Genomic DNA, 20,567 nt, shown 5'->3' on the forward strand with positions numbered 1-20,567 from the left:
ATCATATCTTCAATCATTCTTTCTACTCTCATGTCCTCACTTTCCTGCAGATAATCTAGTGTCTTTGTTTTAGCGGGAGCAATGGGGAGATCCACTTACTACTGCCTTCCTTGTGGAGAAGGCACCCTGCTCTCATTTCCCCAACCTCCCCATCCTCATGGAGGAGGTACCCCTGTCCTCACTCTCCCAACCTTCCCATCCTCAATCATGGAGGAGGTACCCCTGCCCTCACTCTCCCAACCTCCACATCCTCATGGAGGAGGCACCCCTGCCCTCACTCTCCCAAACTCCCCAACGTCGTGTAGGAGGCACCCCTGCCCTCACTCTCCCAACCTCCCCAATGTCGTGTAGGAGGTACCCCTGCCCTCACTCTCCCAAACTCCCCACTCATGGAGGAAGCACCCCTGCCCTCACTCTCCCAACCTCCCCATCCTTGTGGAGGGGGTACCCCTGCCCTCACTCTCCCAACCTCCCCATCCTCACTCATGGAAGAGGTACCCCTGTCCTCACTCTCCCAACCTTCCCATCCTCACTCATGGAAAAGGTACCCCTGCCCTCACTCTCCCAACCTCCACATCCTCATGGAGGAGGCATCCCTGCCCTCACTCTCCCAACCTCCATATCCTCATGGAGGAGGCATCCCTGCCCTCACTCTCCCAACCTCCACATCCTCATGGAGGAGGAACCCCTGCCCTCATTCTCCCAACCTCCCCATCCTCATGGAGGAGGTACCCCTGCCTTCACTCTCCCAACCTTCCCAGCTCCTTCCCTGTGTTCTTTGCTGCCATCATTTTGGTCCTTGTATCTTCTTGCTTGTATCACTAATCTCTTATTCTGTGCTAATTATTTCCTCTCCAGCCAAAAATATGCACAAACATCAAAAAACATCCCACCAAAATGAAATGATCTTTTAATTCTGTTTTCCATGAACTTTTGGAAGCTCCCTCTTGAACTCAATTGGTGCCCATACAAAAGTCTTCATCTTCTCTTTTGAAAGCAAAACACCAGCATGAATAAACACTTCCTTTAGCCCTGTTCCCTAGTCATTTTTTTTTCGTAAGATTTATTTATTTTTAGTGGAAATTCAGATATACACATAGGAAGAGAGACAGAGAGAAAGATCTTCTGTCTGCTGATTCACTCCCCAAGTGACTACAATGCCTGGAGCTGAGCCAATTCAAAGCCAGGAGGTTCCTCCAGGTCTCCCACGCGGGTGCAGGGTCCCAAGGCTTTGGATCATTCTTGACTGCTTTCCCAGGCCACAAGCAGGGAGCTTGCTGGGAAGTGGGGCTTCTGGGATTAGAACCGGTGTCCACATGGGATCCTGGTGTGTGCAAAACAAGGACTTTAACCAGAAGGTTATAGCACCTGGCCTCCCTAGTCAGTTTTCAACTGTCCCCACCGTTACATCCTCTCCTACACATTTATTGCCTTTGGCTTTAACAATCTTATTGCTTTAATTGCCTTGGCATTTCTTTTAGAGTCTTCTATAGTCACCTCTAAAATGTTTTTCTCCCCCAGCATTCCCTATTTGCCACTGCTGTTTTGCTCAGGAGTTTTAACTGCCAGTGACATATACGTTTCTCTCACAAACTTTTAAAAAGCCAAACATACTATATATAAATACTACACACACACACACACACATATGAGGAATGTTCACATTTCCTCTTTTATTTTTGATGTATACAGTTTACTGACACATGTCATATATACAATTTTAAAGTTAATATCATGCATTAGGGATGTGAACTTAAAGTTCAGTTTTCATGCTGTTATCGGAGTGAGAGCAGAAAAATTGTGGGTTTCACAGGACTGGATCCATTCCAACTTTATCCCATATCTTTCCCAGCCTCAACATCTTCATCCTCACCTCACGTTTTCTGCACCAAGTGGCTCCTTCATACTTTATTACTGTTTGTTCTTATTTGTGGAAAACAAGTAAATCACCAGGCAGAGAACTTACTTAACCTAATTCTACTCCCCTTTAGGCTTTTCTGAGATACAGCTCTGTCCTAACTTCCTGAGTTGTAGCCAGCGCACCTCCTCTTGGCATACTTTTATATTGAAATTGTATCTCTATGAATCTGCTTTTCCCTCATATTGTGATATTCTTAAGGGAAAGGATTGTGACATCGGTGTATTTTTTCATCTTTACATTTTTTGTTTAAGATTTTAATTATTTTTATTGGAAAGGCAGATTTACACAGAAGGATAGACAGAGAGGAAGATCTTCCATCTCCTGGTTCATGCCCCAAATGGCTGCAATATTGGGAGCTGAGCTAATCTGAAGCCAGGAGCCAGGAGCCTACTCTAGGTTTCCTACACCGGTGCAGGGTTCCAAGACTTTGGGTCGGCCTCCTCTGCTTTCTAGGGCCACAAAGAGGGAGCTGGAAAGGAAGTGGAGCAGCCAGGACACAGACAGGTGCCCATAAGGGATCCTGGTGCATGCAAGGGGAGGTTTTAGCCACTAGGCTATCATGCTGGGCCCATATGGTAGTTTGTTAAGAAATATTCTTTGTGCAAAATTCACAGTTCTGCTTGATGACAAAATTGTAATTTACTTATGCAATTTCTACACTTTCTGGAATACTTTAGTATACAAACATGATAAAATGAAATAGTGACACACAAAAAGTTTCAGGTTTGTAACATTTTATGTTTTGGATTTTCAGATTAATAATGCTTAGTCAGGAAAGTGTATTTTCATATTGCAAAATGTAAAACACTGAAATGTTTCTGTCCTGAGAATTTAAAGTGAGGAATCCTTAACCTGCAGTCTGCTTTGATTCAGGTGATTTTTTTAAGCTGTATTTGGGTGGATAATGATGTCAGTGTGAAATAATTTAATCAGTTACTTCTTGCTGAAAATTACATGGCACCATTTGCTCTAAGGAAAATGAATTTTTTTTAGGAAAATGAAATTACGATTGTATTTGTACATTCATTGCTCTTCAGACTTCAAGAGTCATGTTGGGAACATGTTACAATTTAGGCTTCTGAATTTCATATGTACGCTTCAGACCCATTTGAATATTCATTTGAATTGATAGGTAGCCCAGGAATCTCTGAATCTGTACTATAATTGCTAGAACATACTTTGAGAATTTTTTTCTCCTATGTAGAGAGAAAAGGCAATTCTAAACAGTGTAGTAAAACATCTTATTCTGGACCTGAAGTAGAGAGTGCTTGCCGGAGCAATGGGCTTCCAGCGGTGGTGAAATAACCAGGGGCCAAGGTGACAGGGAGGAGCTGCGAAGACGGCCTAGGAAGATCAGTAATAATTGTGACTTATTTCGTAATTTTCTCTAGACTCGATCTTCCTCTTCTGCTAGAAAACAATAACAATATAAAAATGATATTTGATTTTTAGAGTATTTTAATCTTGTACTGACCTAAAACACTCATTAGTCGTTCAATAAATAGTGTTCATTATTATTTTAAGATCTCTAAGATGTTGGTTGATTTTGGTACATGGTATTTTTTGATGTTTAAAATAACATCATACAATTTCATGCAGTATTTCACTCCTGATTCTGTGACAACAAAATTATGTATCATAGAGGACATGGTAAATGTACCATATGGGAAGCAGAATGTAACTTTGCAACTGTGAGGAAAAATTTGCAACTTGTTTTAAGTGCCACTTATAAATAATTTCTGTCAAATCTATAATCCAACTTTCTTTTGCGAAAAAATTTAAAGGACTATTTAAAGATCTTTATGAAGATGCTACATGTTTTCTGGTATGGCAAATAGTAAGCAGAAGTGGATGGATAAATCAAGGCAATTAAAAAACAAAACCTCAAACTTTTCATTTTAGTTTATTATTTCAGCTTTATCCCTCAATCAGCCTTATTCAAGGCTGTTAATACAGAGCTAATTGGTTGGCTTGAGTATTTTTTTTTTTCCTACCATTTGTTGGGCATTCTCTACTGAGAATTCTAATGAGCTGCAAACTAGGCAAACAGCCGGGCCAGTAGGCTGGAAGGAGGGAAGAGCAGTGGGCAGAGAGACCACTGCTCATCCAATCATGTAAACGTGCTTTAATTGTGGCTCCATTGCCATAAACAGGCTGGCACGGATCGGGCTGCCTCATTTCATTCCTGTGTTTCAGTCACTCTGCCCCCACCATTCATATAAGTCCGAGATTTTGACTTCATTCACACGTGGGAGACACTTTCCTGCAGCCATCTGAACCCTGGGAAGGTAAATTCTCTTGAACGACTCGATGAAGCTGAGCTTCCAGGGAGCAGTGCTGTTTTTATTGCAATTTATATGTTGTTTTTCACTTAGCCCAAGACCTTTGGTTTCTGTTGGCTTCTCTTATGCTAAACATGTCTGCCAACTTCTGCTCTCTCGTAGGTGATTCGCAAGGGGTGGCTCACCATCAGCAACATCGGCATCATGAAAGGAGGCTCCAAGGGGTACTGGTTCGTTCTGACGGCAGAAAGCTTGTCCTGGTACAAAGACGATGAGGTGAGTGGCAGAGAGTACCGACTTGGATGTTGTGAAGCAAGGTGCCAGTGTACTCCTGCCGTGGACGTAGCTTGAAATGTTTGTTTCAAGAGTGCCATCTCAAGAGTTTTCTGAAAAAAATGAGCTCAGAATAGGCTTAATTTACACAAAAAATGTGTGAGGTAGTAATAAACATGGCCCCACAGTTTTTTTCATTTTCTATACAAGTGGACAGCAAACGTTTGTGGAATATGGAATTAAAATTGAATTGTGAGGCAGGTTTATTTTGGTGTAAAAATAGTTTTGAAATCCGTGCATTAGACAGTCTTTTTGAAATTTATGAAAAAGATATTGTGAAAAATATGCTTGAGTTGAAACATTTTTTGAAATACGTTTGACTTGTAAGTCAACTTTTCCTTAAGCTTTATGTAGTATCCTTGCATTTGCCTCAAGTATCTTCATTTTTATTTCTTTGGTGGGGTCGTGTATTTGCTTACCTGAAGAAATGCTGTTAGAGGTCAATAGTTATATTCTTCTTTATAATAATAAGATATATTATTATATAGCTAATACTATACTGTATGTCTAATACTATACTGACTCAATCAAAGAAATTTTAATTAAATAATGTATTGAAAGACTTAAGATAATAGAATATCTTAGGAGTTAATGACATTGAAGTGGAGTTGCTAACATATTTTGAAATGGTTGCTGTGACACCTGTGTCAAATCAAAGGCTTGTGAGAAGGATGTCACTGGTATCAAGTGACTTCTAGATCGGTAGCAAATTTTGTTCTTTGAGAATTTATTATCTACGTAAAAATCACAGTTTATGATGATTACCTGTTCGTGTAAAGTTTGGCCCCTTGGTATTAAATTGCTGGAGAAGTGCTCAAAATAGATCATACTAACCTTAGAGAGCTAATAAAATGCTTTAGTGTGATACAGCTAAGTTTGAGGAGTCAAAGATAGAGGTTAATGTATACATCTGAAATTTTAATAGATCTAGTCTGACTAGCCTGTGAACAACCAGGTGAGAGTGTGTTAGTTTCTGTGGCCGCAGAGGGCATGCGCTTCAGTGGTACAAGTCCCTTAGGTCTTGGCGTGATATCAGGCAGCGTACTGAGCCTGCTAAAGTATTGGTGCCATTTTTTGGAAGAACATTTTCAGGTCTCTTACCATTCTTTTCCTTTTCCAAGTGTTTTGTGTGCAGGAATGTGCTTAAAAAAATGGTGATAAATCTCCACTAAGATTTCTTCAATGAGAGCAATAAGATTCGATAGAAATGTTCAAGTAAAATTGCTCTTCAAGTGCTTTTTGAAATGTCTTCTGTCGTTGACCTCAGTCAGAAGTCAGTGGTTGTGAAAATCTGAGGATGAGTGATGAGTTCCTGAGCTGGTTGCTGAGCTTTCCCTCTCATTCTGTGGGAAGCTGGGTTTGAATCCCAGTAGTTGGGAAGCTCTCAAGTACTTCCCTAGAGATAAAAATCAGCTGTTTTTTTCTGCTGTTTAGTTGCTCTAAGATATCTTTGTAGATACAGTTTTCCCTTCAAGAATTTGTGTGGTCATTTACGTGCATTTAGATAATACCAATTTGGGGTCTTTTTCAGTTATACAAGGACAAACAAAAGATTTTACTGAGCAATCATAATAGTTGTGGCCAGTGTTTTAGCCAATATTATAACCCTCAGTAAAAGTATTGGTGCTGTCCTTGTTTTTCAGAAGAGAAAAGTAAAAAATAACTTTCTCAAAAGCCATTTTACAGGACCGAGAGTCTCTCTGCAGAACAGCTGATGTTACAGATAACTAGCGTTCTAAAGTCACCTTGCTAGTAGGTGGCAACACAAAAATTTGAATCCAGGCCTTTGGGCTCTGCAGATGAAGGCTCTGCAAGTCAACCTCATTCACAGAGAGTTTTTGAAGATGGTTTCCTGACTTTTCAACATTCACTTGGTAGTGGCACAAGGGTCCGTGAAGTCACTGGGATAGCCATTGCTATTGAGATGCGGCTTTCAGGTTCTCTTGTGTGGCTGTGTGGGTCCTGAGATGAAGCCGTGAGAAGGTACACAGTGCTCGTGGTAGGGAAGGAAGAGATCTTAAGAACTTGGGAAGCCCATGGTTACCATTGATTGCCTGACTCTCTGAAAACTTCAGGTAGCATTGAACAAGGTCATTGCTACCAAAGCTCCCTTGTATGTTGTCAATTAGAACAAAAGACACAAAACAGTTATTCAGTTGCAATATGAACTGACTGTGAGCGTTTTATTAAACCTGTGGCAGGGAGAGCAGAGGAGGGTGAGCATTTTATTAAACCTGTGGCAGGGAGAGCAGAGGAGGGTGGGAATGGCCCACACAATAAAATGGTACGATTGAGATGAAGAAATTCTAGGAAAAAAGTTGTTTTCTCCATTTTGATAATTTCAGGGAAGAGGAAAAGAGATTTCTGCTCTTTGTAAGTAACAACCAAACTAATAGTATAATGTCAGATATTATATCAGATTAATAATATATCAGATAATAAGTGTTCTGAAGCAAATGGGTGATGTGTTAGGAAGTAAGGTGGAGATACCTTTAGATTGCATAATTACAAAGAAGTGACAGTTGAGCAGAGCTTGGAATATGATGAGGTTTGCAGAGATTTTTGTTGACTATTCCGAGGCTAATAAGTTTAACAAGTTTGTAGATGAGAACCAAAGGAAGACTGTGATGGGAGTAAAACAGCAGAGGAGAGAAGTGGGAAATGTTAGAGGCGCCAGTAGGTGTGGGCCTTGCCAGTCCTCACTTAACGATTGGGATTTTAAACCAAATAAATTGAAAAATGTTGGATAGTTCCAACTGGGAGTGGTAGGCTTGAATTGAGACAGGCTACTCTGGCTCCTGGGTTCTGCATGATGTGAGGGGTGGATGTGTGTGTGCACGGAGTGAGAGAAAATAATAAAATCAATAAATACAGCTGCAAAACTTCAGCAGTTTCTCCTGGTGCTACCAGTAGAAGGCAGTGGCTTTCATGGGATGCTAACTGGTGTAAAGATCTCTGAAATTCAAGGTGGCAAATCCATGGATGTGAACAGCTGTGCTTTGGTCAGTGGCTATTGCCTATTCAGAACTGAGCTCAAAAAACAAGGTGGGATGTTTGTAAGAATATTGATGCTGTCTGGACTCACAAATGAATTTCAAAGTATCTGTCCATGAAGTAGTGCCTTTTCTCCATGGAGCCAGCATCATTCATTCCCACCTGGCCACCATTAAACCGCTGTCCTTGTCATCCTCTGCCCAGCCCCATGTGCCTCTCGTACTGGGGCTTCATGCCCTGCCTACTATCTCTGTACCTGCTGCCACAGCAAAAATAAAAGAGAGTGCTGTGCCCTGTTCTTTGCTAGTACAGAATTGAACAGATCATCAGTAATATCTGCTGGCAGCAAGAAGACATGCGACAGTAAGATCAAGCAGTGAATGTCAGGACGGTAGGTGTTTAGGGGCAAAGATCCAACTCTGACATTCATCGTTTAGCTGCAGTGGTTTCAATGACACTTCAATTCCACAAAGTCTTGCTGTCAAAATCCAATTACATATTGATTAAATGTGGTTCTGTGAATAATCCTACGAACCCTTCCCGTAGAATATGCCCTTGAAAAAGCTCAAGTTATAAGTCAAGACTTGGAGTCAGGTTGTTGGTAAGCTGCATGCTTGTAGCTTTTGTCCCATGCACACATCAGCACCTGTGCACCTGGAGCACCCTGTCATGTGACTGCTTCTTTTTGCTAGTCATGCACACATGATACAAGACATATCATTAAATTGGTGGTAGATTCATTATCTGTTTTATGATTAATTATATTCAGCTTTTACAGAGGGCCGTCATATTTTTATGTGTTCTTCCCTCCTCTTGATTTCTTAGTTAATTAGATTGGTATGTTTTCATTATAATCCACAACAATATTTAATAAATAGGATATTATGTCATGAGCATATATATGGTTTTGTTTAACTTGTGACAGTTTTTTAATAAATATGAATGACTTAAGAAATATATTTATCATGAAAAAATAATGGCTCCAAGTGTATTTCCGGATGCTGTTAATTGGATACAAGATCCTATAGATGCAATATCTGTTGGAAATACCTGGTGAAAATGGGCTTTGAGTGACTGCTGGTGCTACAGAAACTCACTTGACTCTCAGCTAGTCTGTTGATTCTCCAAATGGGGACCATTCCTGATCAAATCTCCTTGGAGGCATTCTATAGAACTCTGAAAAATTATACCCTTGAATTCACATAGGCATAGGTATTCTTGCCATTACAGAAAGAACACTACAGAAAAGATAACACCACACCCTCTACTCTGTAATGCCACTGTTTTACTCAGATCTTCTTTCTGTTTTCTGAGGTAAAATTATTGGATCTGGGATTTCTTAGAGGATAGTAGTGTCCAGATAACAAGAGTGATCTCAGAATTTATTTTTCCATTGAAGTTTTTCATGTTCCTGGTTCCCTTGCATCTTAGCCAAGAGTTAGAGAAGATGAGAGGAAAGCCTGTAGTTCGTATCTAACCTTTCAGAGGCATTGGCATGAACATTTCAACTGATAATTTTTTTAATTAAGTAAGTAAGTAATTAATTTTTTATTGATTACATTGCATTATGTGACACAGTTTTATAGGCACTGGGATTCCCCCCCACCCCTCCCCAAACCCCCCCCATGGTGGATTCCTCCACCTTGTTGCATTACCATAGTTCAAATTCAGTTGAGATTCTTTCATTGCAAGCATCTACCAAGCATAAAGTCCAGTATCTTATTGTCCAGATAAGTTCAACGGTTTCTTGGGGAGACCATCTCTGGTCTGAAGGTAGAGCTGGCAGAGTATCATCCCGATCAATTAAAAGCCCCGACATTACATCAGTAACAATTTATAACGTTATGGAATTAGTTGACATGGTATTGAGTAACCAATATGTTAAAAGAGAAAAAAAAAAAGAATGCAAATTCTGAACTACATCCTGTGACTTCTACATTGACATTTCAATTATTAGTTTATATACAGCCGGGTTCTATACACCTTAAAATGGCTATAGATTACTATTCAGCTGTCTCATGTCTATTTTAATTTTAGTATTTAGCAGTTCATAGCGTTGAAGCATGATTTTGCTGAGCCTGGCTGTTTTTCGGGTAGTCTAACTCTATAACTCTGACAAGACATATGTCAACAGTTTAGGTGAACAGTTTTAGGAGGGGTGTGCAGAGAAATCTTCAATACCCCAGTGAGGAGTAACTAATCTTTGTGTCCCACCCAGTGAGTTATAAGTGCATCCCCGCTGGCCGTTTCCTGTCTGTTTCTAAGCTTTCCTTGTTGTTCTCTGACTATCTACTCTATCAACTGATAATTTAAAGCTGTAGTTGAAACTACTGTGATAATAATGCCTAGGATCTTACTCACTTTTCTTCTATCCATCCTTCTTGAATTTTTGCTGGATTCATCAACTCCCTCAAGCACCTGTAAATGTCTTTTTGAACCAGTCCTATACAATACTGCAGTGTTGTGTGTAATGCTACTGATAGAAGATCCTAAGCATTCCATCTGCATCCCAGGCAGTGTTTAAGCTTCCAAATGGCATATTCAATGGATCTTTATAATACAGTGTGATTATAATAGACACAGTCAATCTATTTACTTGACAGAATGTTATCATCTAACTCCAAGGCTGAGAGTTTCTGCAGCATTTGCAGAAATGAGCCATCTTTCACGAAGTTAAACAATTTGTAACTAATCATCAAGGGGATTTTTTTTCCAAGTCCAGCTGACCTTCTAGAGCATGCTGAAGCACCTCAACCGCTGGAATTTCCTGCACAAATGGCCCTGAACACATTTGCATGGGTTGCACAGGCCTCATCAAGGTAGTCTGCCAGTGTGTGCATTCCAAGGTCTATATGATGGTCAAATGATGGCTAGGGGACTAGGGGAAGAACTTGCTCATGCATCCATGCGTGTCCACATGTGATTCCCTTGTGATCTTGGATGCATAGTGCTTAACTCCTTTGATTTCTATGAAATAATAATGCAAGCATGTTTTTATTACTTATCCTTACTAAATCTTGACAATTTACCAAAATGTGGCAATTCAGAGGACTTCAAAGAGAGTATGAGCTTTCCCTACACAGCAATGTTCAGACGGAGCATGTCCCACTTTGGTGTGTCACCGGCAGCTTTAGGATTTGCCGGCCCAGCCTAAGAACCATACTTTGGCCCTCTTACTCTCTTTCTCCTCCCACTTCTCCCATGTTTTCCAAACTCAAGATATCTAGATCTAGATTTAACTCAGCTCATCTCTCCACATCTAGTGAGGTACTCTCTGCAGAGTCCACTTGGCATGTTCAAACTGGTCAGGATAACAAGATGTCATCTGGTTAGTAGCAGTGACGGTGAATCGCATTGTCTCTGTTAATTGTACCTGCTCGTGAATGCCAGTTTTCAATCAGAACAATTATCATTAACAATCTGTTCATGATAATTATCATAGACTGACTAACGTTGCTGAGTATTCATACCAGGCACTTAGCTAAGTCAGTACGGTATTTACATTCTGCGGTTTTGAGACTGAGGATCAGGGTGACTGAATAACATAGCCAGCTCTGAGTGTCAGTGCTGTTCTCTTAATCGCCTAAACATTTCCTGACAAGTATTTTCTGAGCACCTGTTATGTACCAGTCACCAAGAAAAAATTGGTAGGAAGAAATTCATAGTACCTGCCCACTGAACAAATGGGAAAACCTCTCAGATGTCAAGTGCAAACCATGAAGAAAGTAAAGAAACTGTTTGACCACATTATTGTCTGGAATGGCAACCCCAGCATGGATGTCTTTAGATTGGGTGGTCCAAGGAGGGCTGTATCATCTCACTTCAAGACTGAGCCAGTGAGTTTAAGGGACTGATGTTAGACTGGGGGGACTGCAAAAAGTGAGAAAGGGACTCTACAGATGAAAGATTTTTTATTTTAGAATGATGAGGAACAAAACAACAAATAAACAAATAAAGCAAGATGAGAAGCCTTAAGAATTTGAGTATAGAGAGTCACATGATTATATTTGAATTTTCTTATTCTCAATTGGCTATATTGTGGAGAATGAGTTGGAAAAGGCCAAACTGGATTGGAGAGTTATTAAGAAATTATTGATTTTTGTGGTAGGTTGTTGGGTCAGGGTGAGTTGATGGAAATTAATGAGTTGAACAGATTTTTCAGAAGGTAGAAACTGACAGGGCAGCTTAACATGTGCACACTGTACGACTTTTGAATGCAGGAGCCGTTGGTGTGTTTATTCTTCATCGCTAGGAGTATGTGGAGGAATACTGGTTACATAGTGATTGGGTGGAGGTGTGCCTGAGCAAATAAGTGAATCTATCCAGCGTAAGAACGTACATACCTTAGGACATCAAGTACGAAAACTAAACTGCTGAATTACTCTTTTCCTTAAAGTTTTAATGTTTAAGATAGATTGTGTTAGGATTTTGTTAATGTGTGTCTTTGAAGGCTAATAGGCTGTTTTTCTTTTCTTTTTTATTATTTTCCATGACTCAGTTTTACAGGCTTGGGGATTACTCCCTTTCCTTTTGCCCTATTCCTCCTCACTCTCCCCCTCCTAATAGGTTGTTTTGCGTTCTCTGTATATTTTCATCTACTTAAAAGGCAGGGAAATACACAGAGGCACAGAGAGAAAGAGAGACAAAGACAGATCTGTCCTGTCTGTTGGACCACTCTGCTGGTGGTTGCAGCAGCCAGAGCTGGAGCAGGACAGAGCTAGGAGTCTGGAACTGGGTCTCCGCCAGGACGCATTAGCAGGAAGTGGGGTTGGAAGTGGAGCAGCTGGGATGGCAGCCAGCAGCTTGGCATGGAGCACCTGTTTCCACTAGCCGTGTCTGACCATCTCATCTGGCCATGTCTCTGATTTTCTGCATTAAAGATCATTGAAGTAGGAAACCAATTTCACAATGTGAATTTTGACCTGTAACTATATATCTCACAGTTCTTGTGAGGGGGTTCAGAAAAAAGCAAGATGGGAATAATAGAAATCGTTATTTTAAAAGGACCTTCCATCTAGATAATTGTGCCCTGATAATTTAAAAATCAGATTTCTAAAAATGTTATGACTTTAAGATATGCCTAAAATATGAATTTTCAGGGAATAGAAAAGAGAAAAAGATCTCTCAAGGAGAAAAGATTTTTTCTAATCCATGAAAATGTATAAAAATGTATAAATGTATGAACTTCAGTTAAATTCTGAGAAAGGAAGCTGCTAATTTATGCATGATGAAAGTGCTTAGCCAGCATTTATACCACCTCTAGAATCCAACATAAAGATTAGCTTCAACACGAGATCCTGCGTGGAAAGTGGAGTAAAGTACCAGCAGTGTTTTCAAAGGAAATGCACTAACCTAACTATTGAAGATAATCCAAGATTTTCATTGAAAGAGGACATTTTTCAGACTCCTAAGAAATTACAGGCCTCATTTTTGTGGGTTGAAGTGTTTGGATAGCATGATAAGGAGATTATATAATTTCCTCATAGGGATATTTACTTAGTGTTGTTTTTATTTTGTTGCTCTACCAGATGAGAAATGTAACTTCAATAATAGAAAACAAAACGACAGCTCTGTATCTCTGAGTGGCTAAAGTTATGGGGCCAAGAAGTCCCTGATATCCTCAGCTCTCTTTCCATTTTCACATTTATTTTGAAGATGGTGGGTACTTCCTGCTTGGATCCTGTCCTCTCGGGATACTGCGGGGCAGCTTCGACCCTCGGAATGTGGTTGTTGTGGTGTGTGTGGCTTGTTGAGTGGTATTTGTACATAAAAGCTGACGTATTTGTACAGAAACAGTCCAATATATCAAACTTTAGTTCATTTTTTCACTTAAAATTTTGCCTGATCATAGTGGTGGTTTTTTCTATATACATGAATTATTTTATGTTGTGTTTATATTCAATTTGGATTATTTCTGCCAGACATGTTCACATGCTAGCATTTTCCAAGCATAATCTTGGAAAAAGTACTATTTAATAAAACTTAATGCAAAATACTATTTCAGATTTATTAAAACTTAAAATATACATAAATTTTTACAATTAAATATAAAGTATGCGTAAACACTTCATAAGCCTTTTGGGGGAGGCATATGTCAGGGCTGTCTCAGCTTGCTGCACTCCCAGTTTTCCTCTTTGGAGGTGGGCTGATGTCCTGCACCTCCGGACAGCTGTGAGCACTTGCTGCCACTGCCTGCAGGGCTCCTCATGGAACGCCTTGGTAGGCAGTTGGCTACAAGCTGTGTGAGCATTTAAAGTTGAGGCTAAGGAGGTAACGACTCAGTGGCACGTTTTTACATTTCTTTCTGTTTTTATTTACATTCTGTGAAGTTTTGTTTTGCACTCCTCTTGCTAGTTTTTAGGGTTTTATTTTAGGTAAAAGGGTAAAAAGAAATTTCTTGTCACAATATGTCCTGCAGGAGAAAAAGAGAATTTTAGCAGATAACATTTATCCAAGGGGAGACTGTGTACATGCAAAGCATTTAGCCTTTAAACCCATTTACTCTTCATAATTTTGTCCGTCAGTTTTCCCCCTTAAATTGTAGTGTGAGATACGGTTCACATAGTCAAAAATCTGATGCTTGTAGGGCTCTTGATGTCAAGACAAAAATCATTCATTTTAAAACTTAAATGGCTACTTACAAAAGTACTTTCCTTTAGTCTACAGTGTATAAGAGAATACTTCAAAAAGCTCATTTGGAAACATAGAATTTAAAGGGAATTTTATTTGATGCAAAAATGGTTGAAATCCATGCATACAGCTTGACATGTTTATTTATTAAATTGCTTTTAAAATAGGAATTGGGGTAAAAGTGTTCTATTTTTTAAGCTTGAGAATCTTTCTGAGAAAACTAATAATTTTAGACACTGTAGTTGAGACATTTAATGAATCAAATTAAATGTGGCAAATTTCTGACATTACTCATCTTGCCACATTTTACTCTTGATTGTTTGAAATATTCATAAACAAAACACAATTCTGATCATTTGACTCCAACTAACAGTACGTGGCCTGAAGTTCTACTGTTTCCTCAAAAGAGTTGAGAACATCTACATTGAATATTCAGTAACCACTTTTGAAAAAACTGAAGCCTCAGCATCTCCAACTTACAGTGAGCGGGATGAATGTTCCAGATCCATGGACTCCAGTCTGGGGACTGTGGTTGGAGCCCCTTCCTGGAGTAAACCATGACCTGCTTACTCAGGTTACACATTTTTGCGTTTCAGTGTTAACTGTTTCTTTGCTTTAAGGCAATTATTATCTAAGACAATGATTTTAAAACTTTGGAAATTATGTTGAACAAGAATGCTCTTTGCACTTGATCCCCTGGATGTTACCCTGCCCTCCTCTCGCTCCCTCGCTTCTCCCCCTCTCTCTCTGGGCCTGTCTCGCCTGAAGATAAAGTGCTCACGTGGAAAATTATACTTGTTTGTGAATTAGGAATGCTTTTATTCTTTGTGAAGCATCAGCCTGAGCTTATATTGTTCTGCTAATTTTTTTTTAAACGTGGCTTGTGGGATACAATCCCACAATGTGGCAAAGCTGTGTACAATAGATGTGAAGGGTAGTGACTTACTGACAACAGTTAGGAACAGAGAACTATAGAGAGCACAGGAACGTTTTCAGAAATGGGTTTTATTATCTTTAATAGGCACCACTCACTTCGCTTTTGGTGGATTTTAATATTTGAATCAAAATAAGATATCATCATCATATACACGCGTTCAGTATTAGTTCACATATTAGGCTCCCAGGCCCCCAGCCCCTCCCTCTGGCTGTTGCTCTTGGTGTAGGTTGTGAGGCTGGTGGTCACTCAGGCTGGGTTGTCATGTGACTGCCTGTCTGTGCCTGCTGTACAGGTGAGCGGATGTTCTGCACAGCAAGTGTAGACAGGCAGACACGTGACAACTCTGTCCAGCCAGGCCCTCGCTTCCTTCGGGTGTCCTTTGCTCATGGACAGAGACAACCAGTCTGTTTTCCACATTTGGTGATTTTGGAGAGTAAGGGAAAAGGAGAAAACACACAATACAATTAAACATTAAAACATTATGGAGCTATAAACAAGTTAGACTTTGGACTTTATTCGGAAAGTACACTTATACATTCGTTCCAAACGTGCTAACATGGATAATTGGTACGACAGAAAACTCGCATTGAAATTTTAAGGAAACAGAAAGATTAAAAACAAGGTTTAGTCTTCAATCCAATCCATATTATTACTTGGCCCACCATGCAGAGTGCAGAGTAATGGAACCAGATGTTTTTCCTCTTCACAAAAACTCTGCATTATTTTAAATTTGAAGTTAAAGATAATGACTATGTTTATGCTTGTTTCTTGTAGTAGATAAATACTGTAACCTTGCCCATGAAAAAGAAAATGATCATTTACGTGCAAACAGCAGACATTTTCAGAATAATGAATGAACTTAAGACATGTGACATGCCCTCCAGTGGACTTTGGTGTATCATGTTTTCATAGTGGGGCTTTACAAGAGAATACATTGTTTACTAATACTATGTTGAACAGCACAAACTTATTTCTCATTTCCTTTTTAAATGCAAAATTGCTAAGTATTTATATGCAAGTCAGATAAAAGACAGCTCTGAGCCTGTTATCCACCACTGAATTAACTCCAGAGCTCTGCCATGAATCAGAAGGCAGCAAATGGAGGCCTGTGTCCACAGGGGTGCCCCGACACTGGCATTGCCATGTGTTCCAGAAAAGGAAGATCAAATACAAGGCAGACCTTCTGGAGAGTTTCCTTCTAATTCATACCAGAAAGAGCTATTGGTGGAAATATACAGATATAAAATTATTCCTGGTAAATCAAGAATAATTAGCCTGGTTATTTTAATATTAATTATCAACTCAAATCTATGAGATATTTGACAGATTCCTCCCCTGCCCAAACAACACATCCAGACAGTCAACATTCCAGTAAGTGGGGTTTCTTTAAAAAACAACAACACAAAACACATTGTTGACCAAGCTAGTATATGCTTGGGAATTTCTGAAAAGGAAGTTTAAAGAAAACAAATAATTTGTTATTTACCTTTAATTGCAAAATTCTGAGGAAATAGCAAATAGACACTTTTAAGGAGAGAAAAGTAGTTTTCAGAGACTGAAAAATTTACAGTAGCCCACAGCTCTGAACTTTTCTCCATTGGTTATATGTCGTAAAGTTTTAACAAAGGGTTGATAATTACAGTCTTCTCTGTATTTATTTGATTTCAAGAGATTAAATGTCTTATTGTTTCTGGCCATCATTTCAGAGTAGGGGAACTGTTTTTTCTTAATATAATCAAAACATCAATAAATTTGGCTGCTATTTCAATAATTATAAGGTCAGAGTTTGTAAAAAACAAATACTTTCAGTTACTCTTGTGATTGTTGCTATATTCAGCGCAACAGAAACTAAGTATCGTGTGATTCACTTAGAAAGAATGTAGTGGTAGAAATTAAAACCCGCTACACTTCTCTATAGTTTTCCCTGTCTCGGCCATAAATAATCTGATCCAGTTAAAGGAATGATGCATGCAACCTGAAAAAATAAAAAGAAATGGTTGTAAGTTCATGTATTATCTTTTATTATGAGACAATTTTGTTAAACCCAAACATTCAAAACAAAACAAAACAAAAACCTAAGTAACCATAACAGTTTTTTCTAGGAAGGAAAAAAAAACCTGAAAAATGATAATTTCATTCATGAGGCTTTTGGACAATTTAGATTTTTGATAGACTTTTAGAAATGTAACTAAGTATGTGGCATGTGAACATCATTCTTATGTTGAACCCACACCAAAGTTTGGTAAAAATATGAAAGATTGAAAAAAAGTTGAACTTTCTTTGCTTTTTTGCAAATTATAGAATGAGTAATAATTTATTATCACTAAAAATTCTAGCCAAAATGTGTTGTTTACATCATTATCACACCATGTATGTTATTATACCTCGCTTCTTTTTTTGTGTCTTAAGAAAGTACAAGAGAATTATCTTCTGAGTCTCTTGCTACAAAATTAAACCAAAGCAAATCCAGGAAGCTGATTGTCACGATGATGAGAAAATCCAAAGTGAAGATTTAGTATTTTACTTGTTTAGTAAACCCTGCTTCTTAAGAGTGACAGAAATGTCTGGAGAAGACACTTTTGAAAAAAGTGGGTAGATATTTATATCTACGTAATTTACTGGACACTAAAGTAAAAAGGGATTGGAAGTAAGAAAGTTTCAATCTTAACTAAGGAATTTCCTGCCTCAGGTTAAAGCCTGACCTTCCAGTTATTTTAAGCCGGAGACTTCTGACTGCTGGTCTCTAGGTTATTCGGTCATTATTGTGAGGGGTGGGCTGTTCTTGGAATAAAAGGAGTTGCTCTTTAAGAGCAAATTCCTTACAGAGAAAGCTCTGGCTAGTCTTGTAGTGAGCATGAATGCTTATGGGTTAATGAGCTTTTTGGGTAACATTACCAGGTTGTACTTTGATTTTCTGTGACACCTTAAAACCTAAGAAAACAAAACAAGAAAACTTCTTTCGTTAGGGTTCGATACCTAAACTCTTTCCCACAGTGATACTTGGGTGGTCTGTAGGCAAGAGGTGGGGGTGGATAGTATATTTTAGTCTTTTAAAAACATAAACATATTATGCCGGGGAAGGCGTGAGTGCCAGGCGGGAAGGGCTGTGCAGCCTACTGGTAACTGCAGGAAAGCGATCAGTCTGAAATGTAGCTCCTTGTAAACATACATTCTTTGATTTGGAAATATTTATCTTTAAGGGAAAGCGGAGGTTTGAAATTGTGGTTACTTTGTTTTATGCTGATTCTTTTCCATTCAGGACATGATTCTTGGTGGAAAAAATTATTTTAACCCAATACCTAATCAAGCCCATCAATCAACCCACACTTAAAAAAGAGAAAAACTATGAAATTTCTATGAAGTAAAGTTTGGACAGACCTTGCAAACCACTTTCTCTTTATGACCACAGATGTTTCATTTTCATACTCACCCTTCCCATTCATCCCAGGGTGCCTTTAGTTGGAGATGCTCATTGTTGATTAGCTTCCCCAGAAGAGATTCCATAATCATTATATTTGTATAGCTCACTTCATGTAATACCACAGTACAGTTAACCTTTCTTCAGTCGTATGTGTGTACAACTATTGATATACAAACTAGTGTGTAAACTACCATTCTGCCATCAGTCAAGAAAAGTTTGTAAAATGACTTTTTACTTTTTTTCCCCCCTAAAATTTGGCACTTTTAATTTTGAAATAAGTATCATTCCTTTCCATTAAAGCTTGCCTCCCAAGTGGGTTACTGGGAGCCCAGCAAGCCTCTGCAGGGTTCCCTGGCTGCCCCTTTGTAAAGGAATTCTCTGATTTCTGTTACTGCACAGAACAGGTACTTTTATGTCCCTTCTCCCTCTGAGCTAAAAATGATCCTGATGGACAAAACAGGTGAGGGAGCAACAGAGGTTGACTTCCTTGAATCAAAAAAGGTCATTTAATGTGAAGAAAGAAACGAAATAAATATATATCAAACGAAAGAAAGTAGGAAAACTAATCATTCCTAGAGTTAGGGGAAAATTTTGAAACTTTAAACATCGCCAGAATGCTTTGGTGGTTATCATTCCTCTTTAGTAATTGAACTAGTGAATAAAAAGGTTTTTGTTTTTTTTTAAGAAATTCTCTCTTCTGTATAGGTTGTTCTCCTAGGTTCTAGTTTTCTGATCAAAAGAAACTATTTGGATTTTTAAAATCCATTTGTTCTTCTAAAAATAACTAATATTAAAGTATCCAAGTCATAATAGAAAATAAAAGGATGAATATTTGTACAATCTAATTAAAGCTATCTAAATTTCTCCTTGATGTTTATATTTTAACCAAACTCCGTGAAGAGATAAGAAAACTTCTGTGTTCCTTATACCAACTTTGGGAGCATCATAAGTGTAATTTTTTAAAATAAACTCTTGACAAAATAGAAACTTGAGAAAATTTTTTTTTGTAAAATGTATTACACAAGAAAACTTGTTTCAATATTTGAATCATTGCAAAATGTCAGGAAGCCCTGTCCCTTTAAAGAGCCTCAGGAAGGACAAAAGGACCACGTTCCTTTTCTTACAAAAGCCAGCAGAAGAGCAGATGTTTTCATTACATAGAGTTGTTAGGGGTGGAAATAAGTGGGCATTGAGGAAACTAAAGACGAGGTGAGAACATTTTTCCAGAACTTTCTTTAGGGGAACCACTTCTGAAGTTGAGCCTGATCACACAGGTCGCTCTGCAGCCCAGACTCACTGTTGTTTTTCCTAATAGGATTTCATTCAGCTTGAGGCTTTTCCCTCCCCTCTGTCTCCCCTCCTCTGCCACCCTCCTTCACCTCCAGGACAGCTGGAAATCAACCAAACAAAACTTCTGCCTGCCTTTACAAATTCCGTTTTTATCAGTAGGTTTCTAGACAAAGTACCCTTATCGTCTTAAATGCTGAAAGAAGTAGACACATTAAGAAACATAGGCAAGAGGGCTCAGCTGACCGGCAGTTATCAACCCTTCCTGGATTTAAAAAATGTGCAAATACAAAGGGGATACATGTTCTGGATAGCTAAGACAGGTTACTCAGTTGCTGACTTAATAAAATAAACGTGTTGGTACTCATTTCTGCACATGTCCCATCTGTATTGTCTGGGCAAAAACTTGCCAGGTTCATCTTTTATTGATAGATACTTTTATTCCTGATATTTATATTATCTCAGTAAATATTCTGAAAGAGTTTCCGTTTGGTAAGTAGAAGAGAACAAGTATTCTTTAGGGCAAAATGGAGTCACTCTTGGGATGTTAAAAGTTAGCCATTCAGCCCTCAGTCCTGCAAGTTTTAAAATCTCTGAATTATAAATTTCAACAATTAAGCTTGCCTTGTCATGTTACTCTTAAGTAAGCTCATTTTGATGTGAGAAAACATTTCAACTTCTGAAAACTCTTGAACCACCAGTCTTTGGAAATGCAACATTGAGCAGCACGGGACTCCCGACCCAGCACGCACGCACCTCCGT

The 20,567-nt window shown here is 38.8% G+C and overlaps 1 protein-coding gene across 4 annotated transcripts in view; it reads left to right on the top strand.

The window, feature by feature from the left end:
• Nucleotides 1-20,567, top strand: part of DNM3 (dynamin 3) — a 512,631-nt gene that overhangs the window by 252,001 nt on the left and 240,063 nt on the right. For all 4 annotated transcript variants that reach the window (XM_058660674.1, XM_058660671.1, XM_058660672.1 and 1 more), the window contains one exon: nucleotides 4,366-4,479. In XM_058660674.1, the coding sequence (XP_058516657.1) occupies nucleotides 4,366-4,479 (114 nt within the window). The remainder of the gene's footprint in view (nucleotides 1-4,365; nucleotides 4,480-20,567) is intronic.

This window comes from Ochotona princeps, chromosome 2 (genome assembly GCF_030435755.1).
Source record: "Ochotona princeps isolate mOchPri1 chromosome 2, mOchPri1.hap1, whole genome shotgun sequence".
NCBI classification, from domain to species: Eukaryota; Metazoa; Chordata; class Mammalia; order Lagomorpha; family Ochotonidae; genus Ochotona; species Ochotona princeps.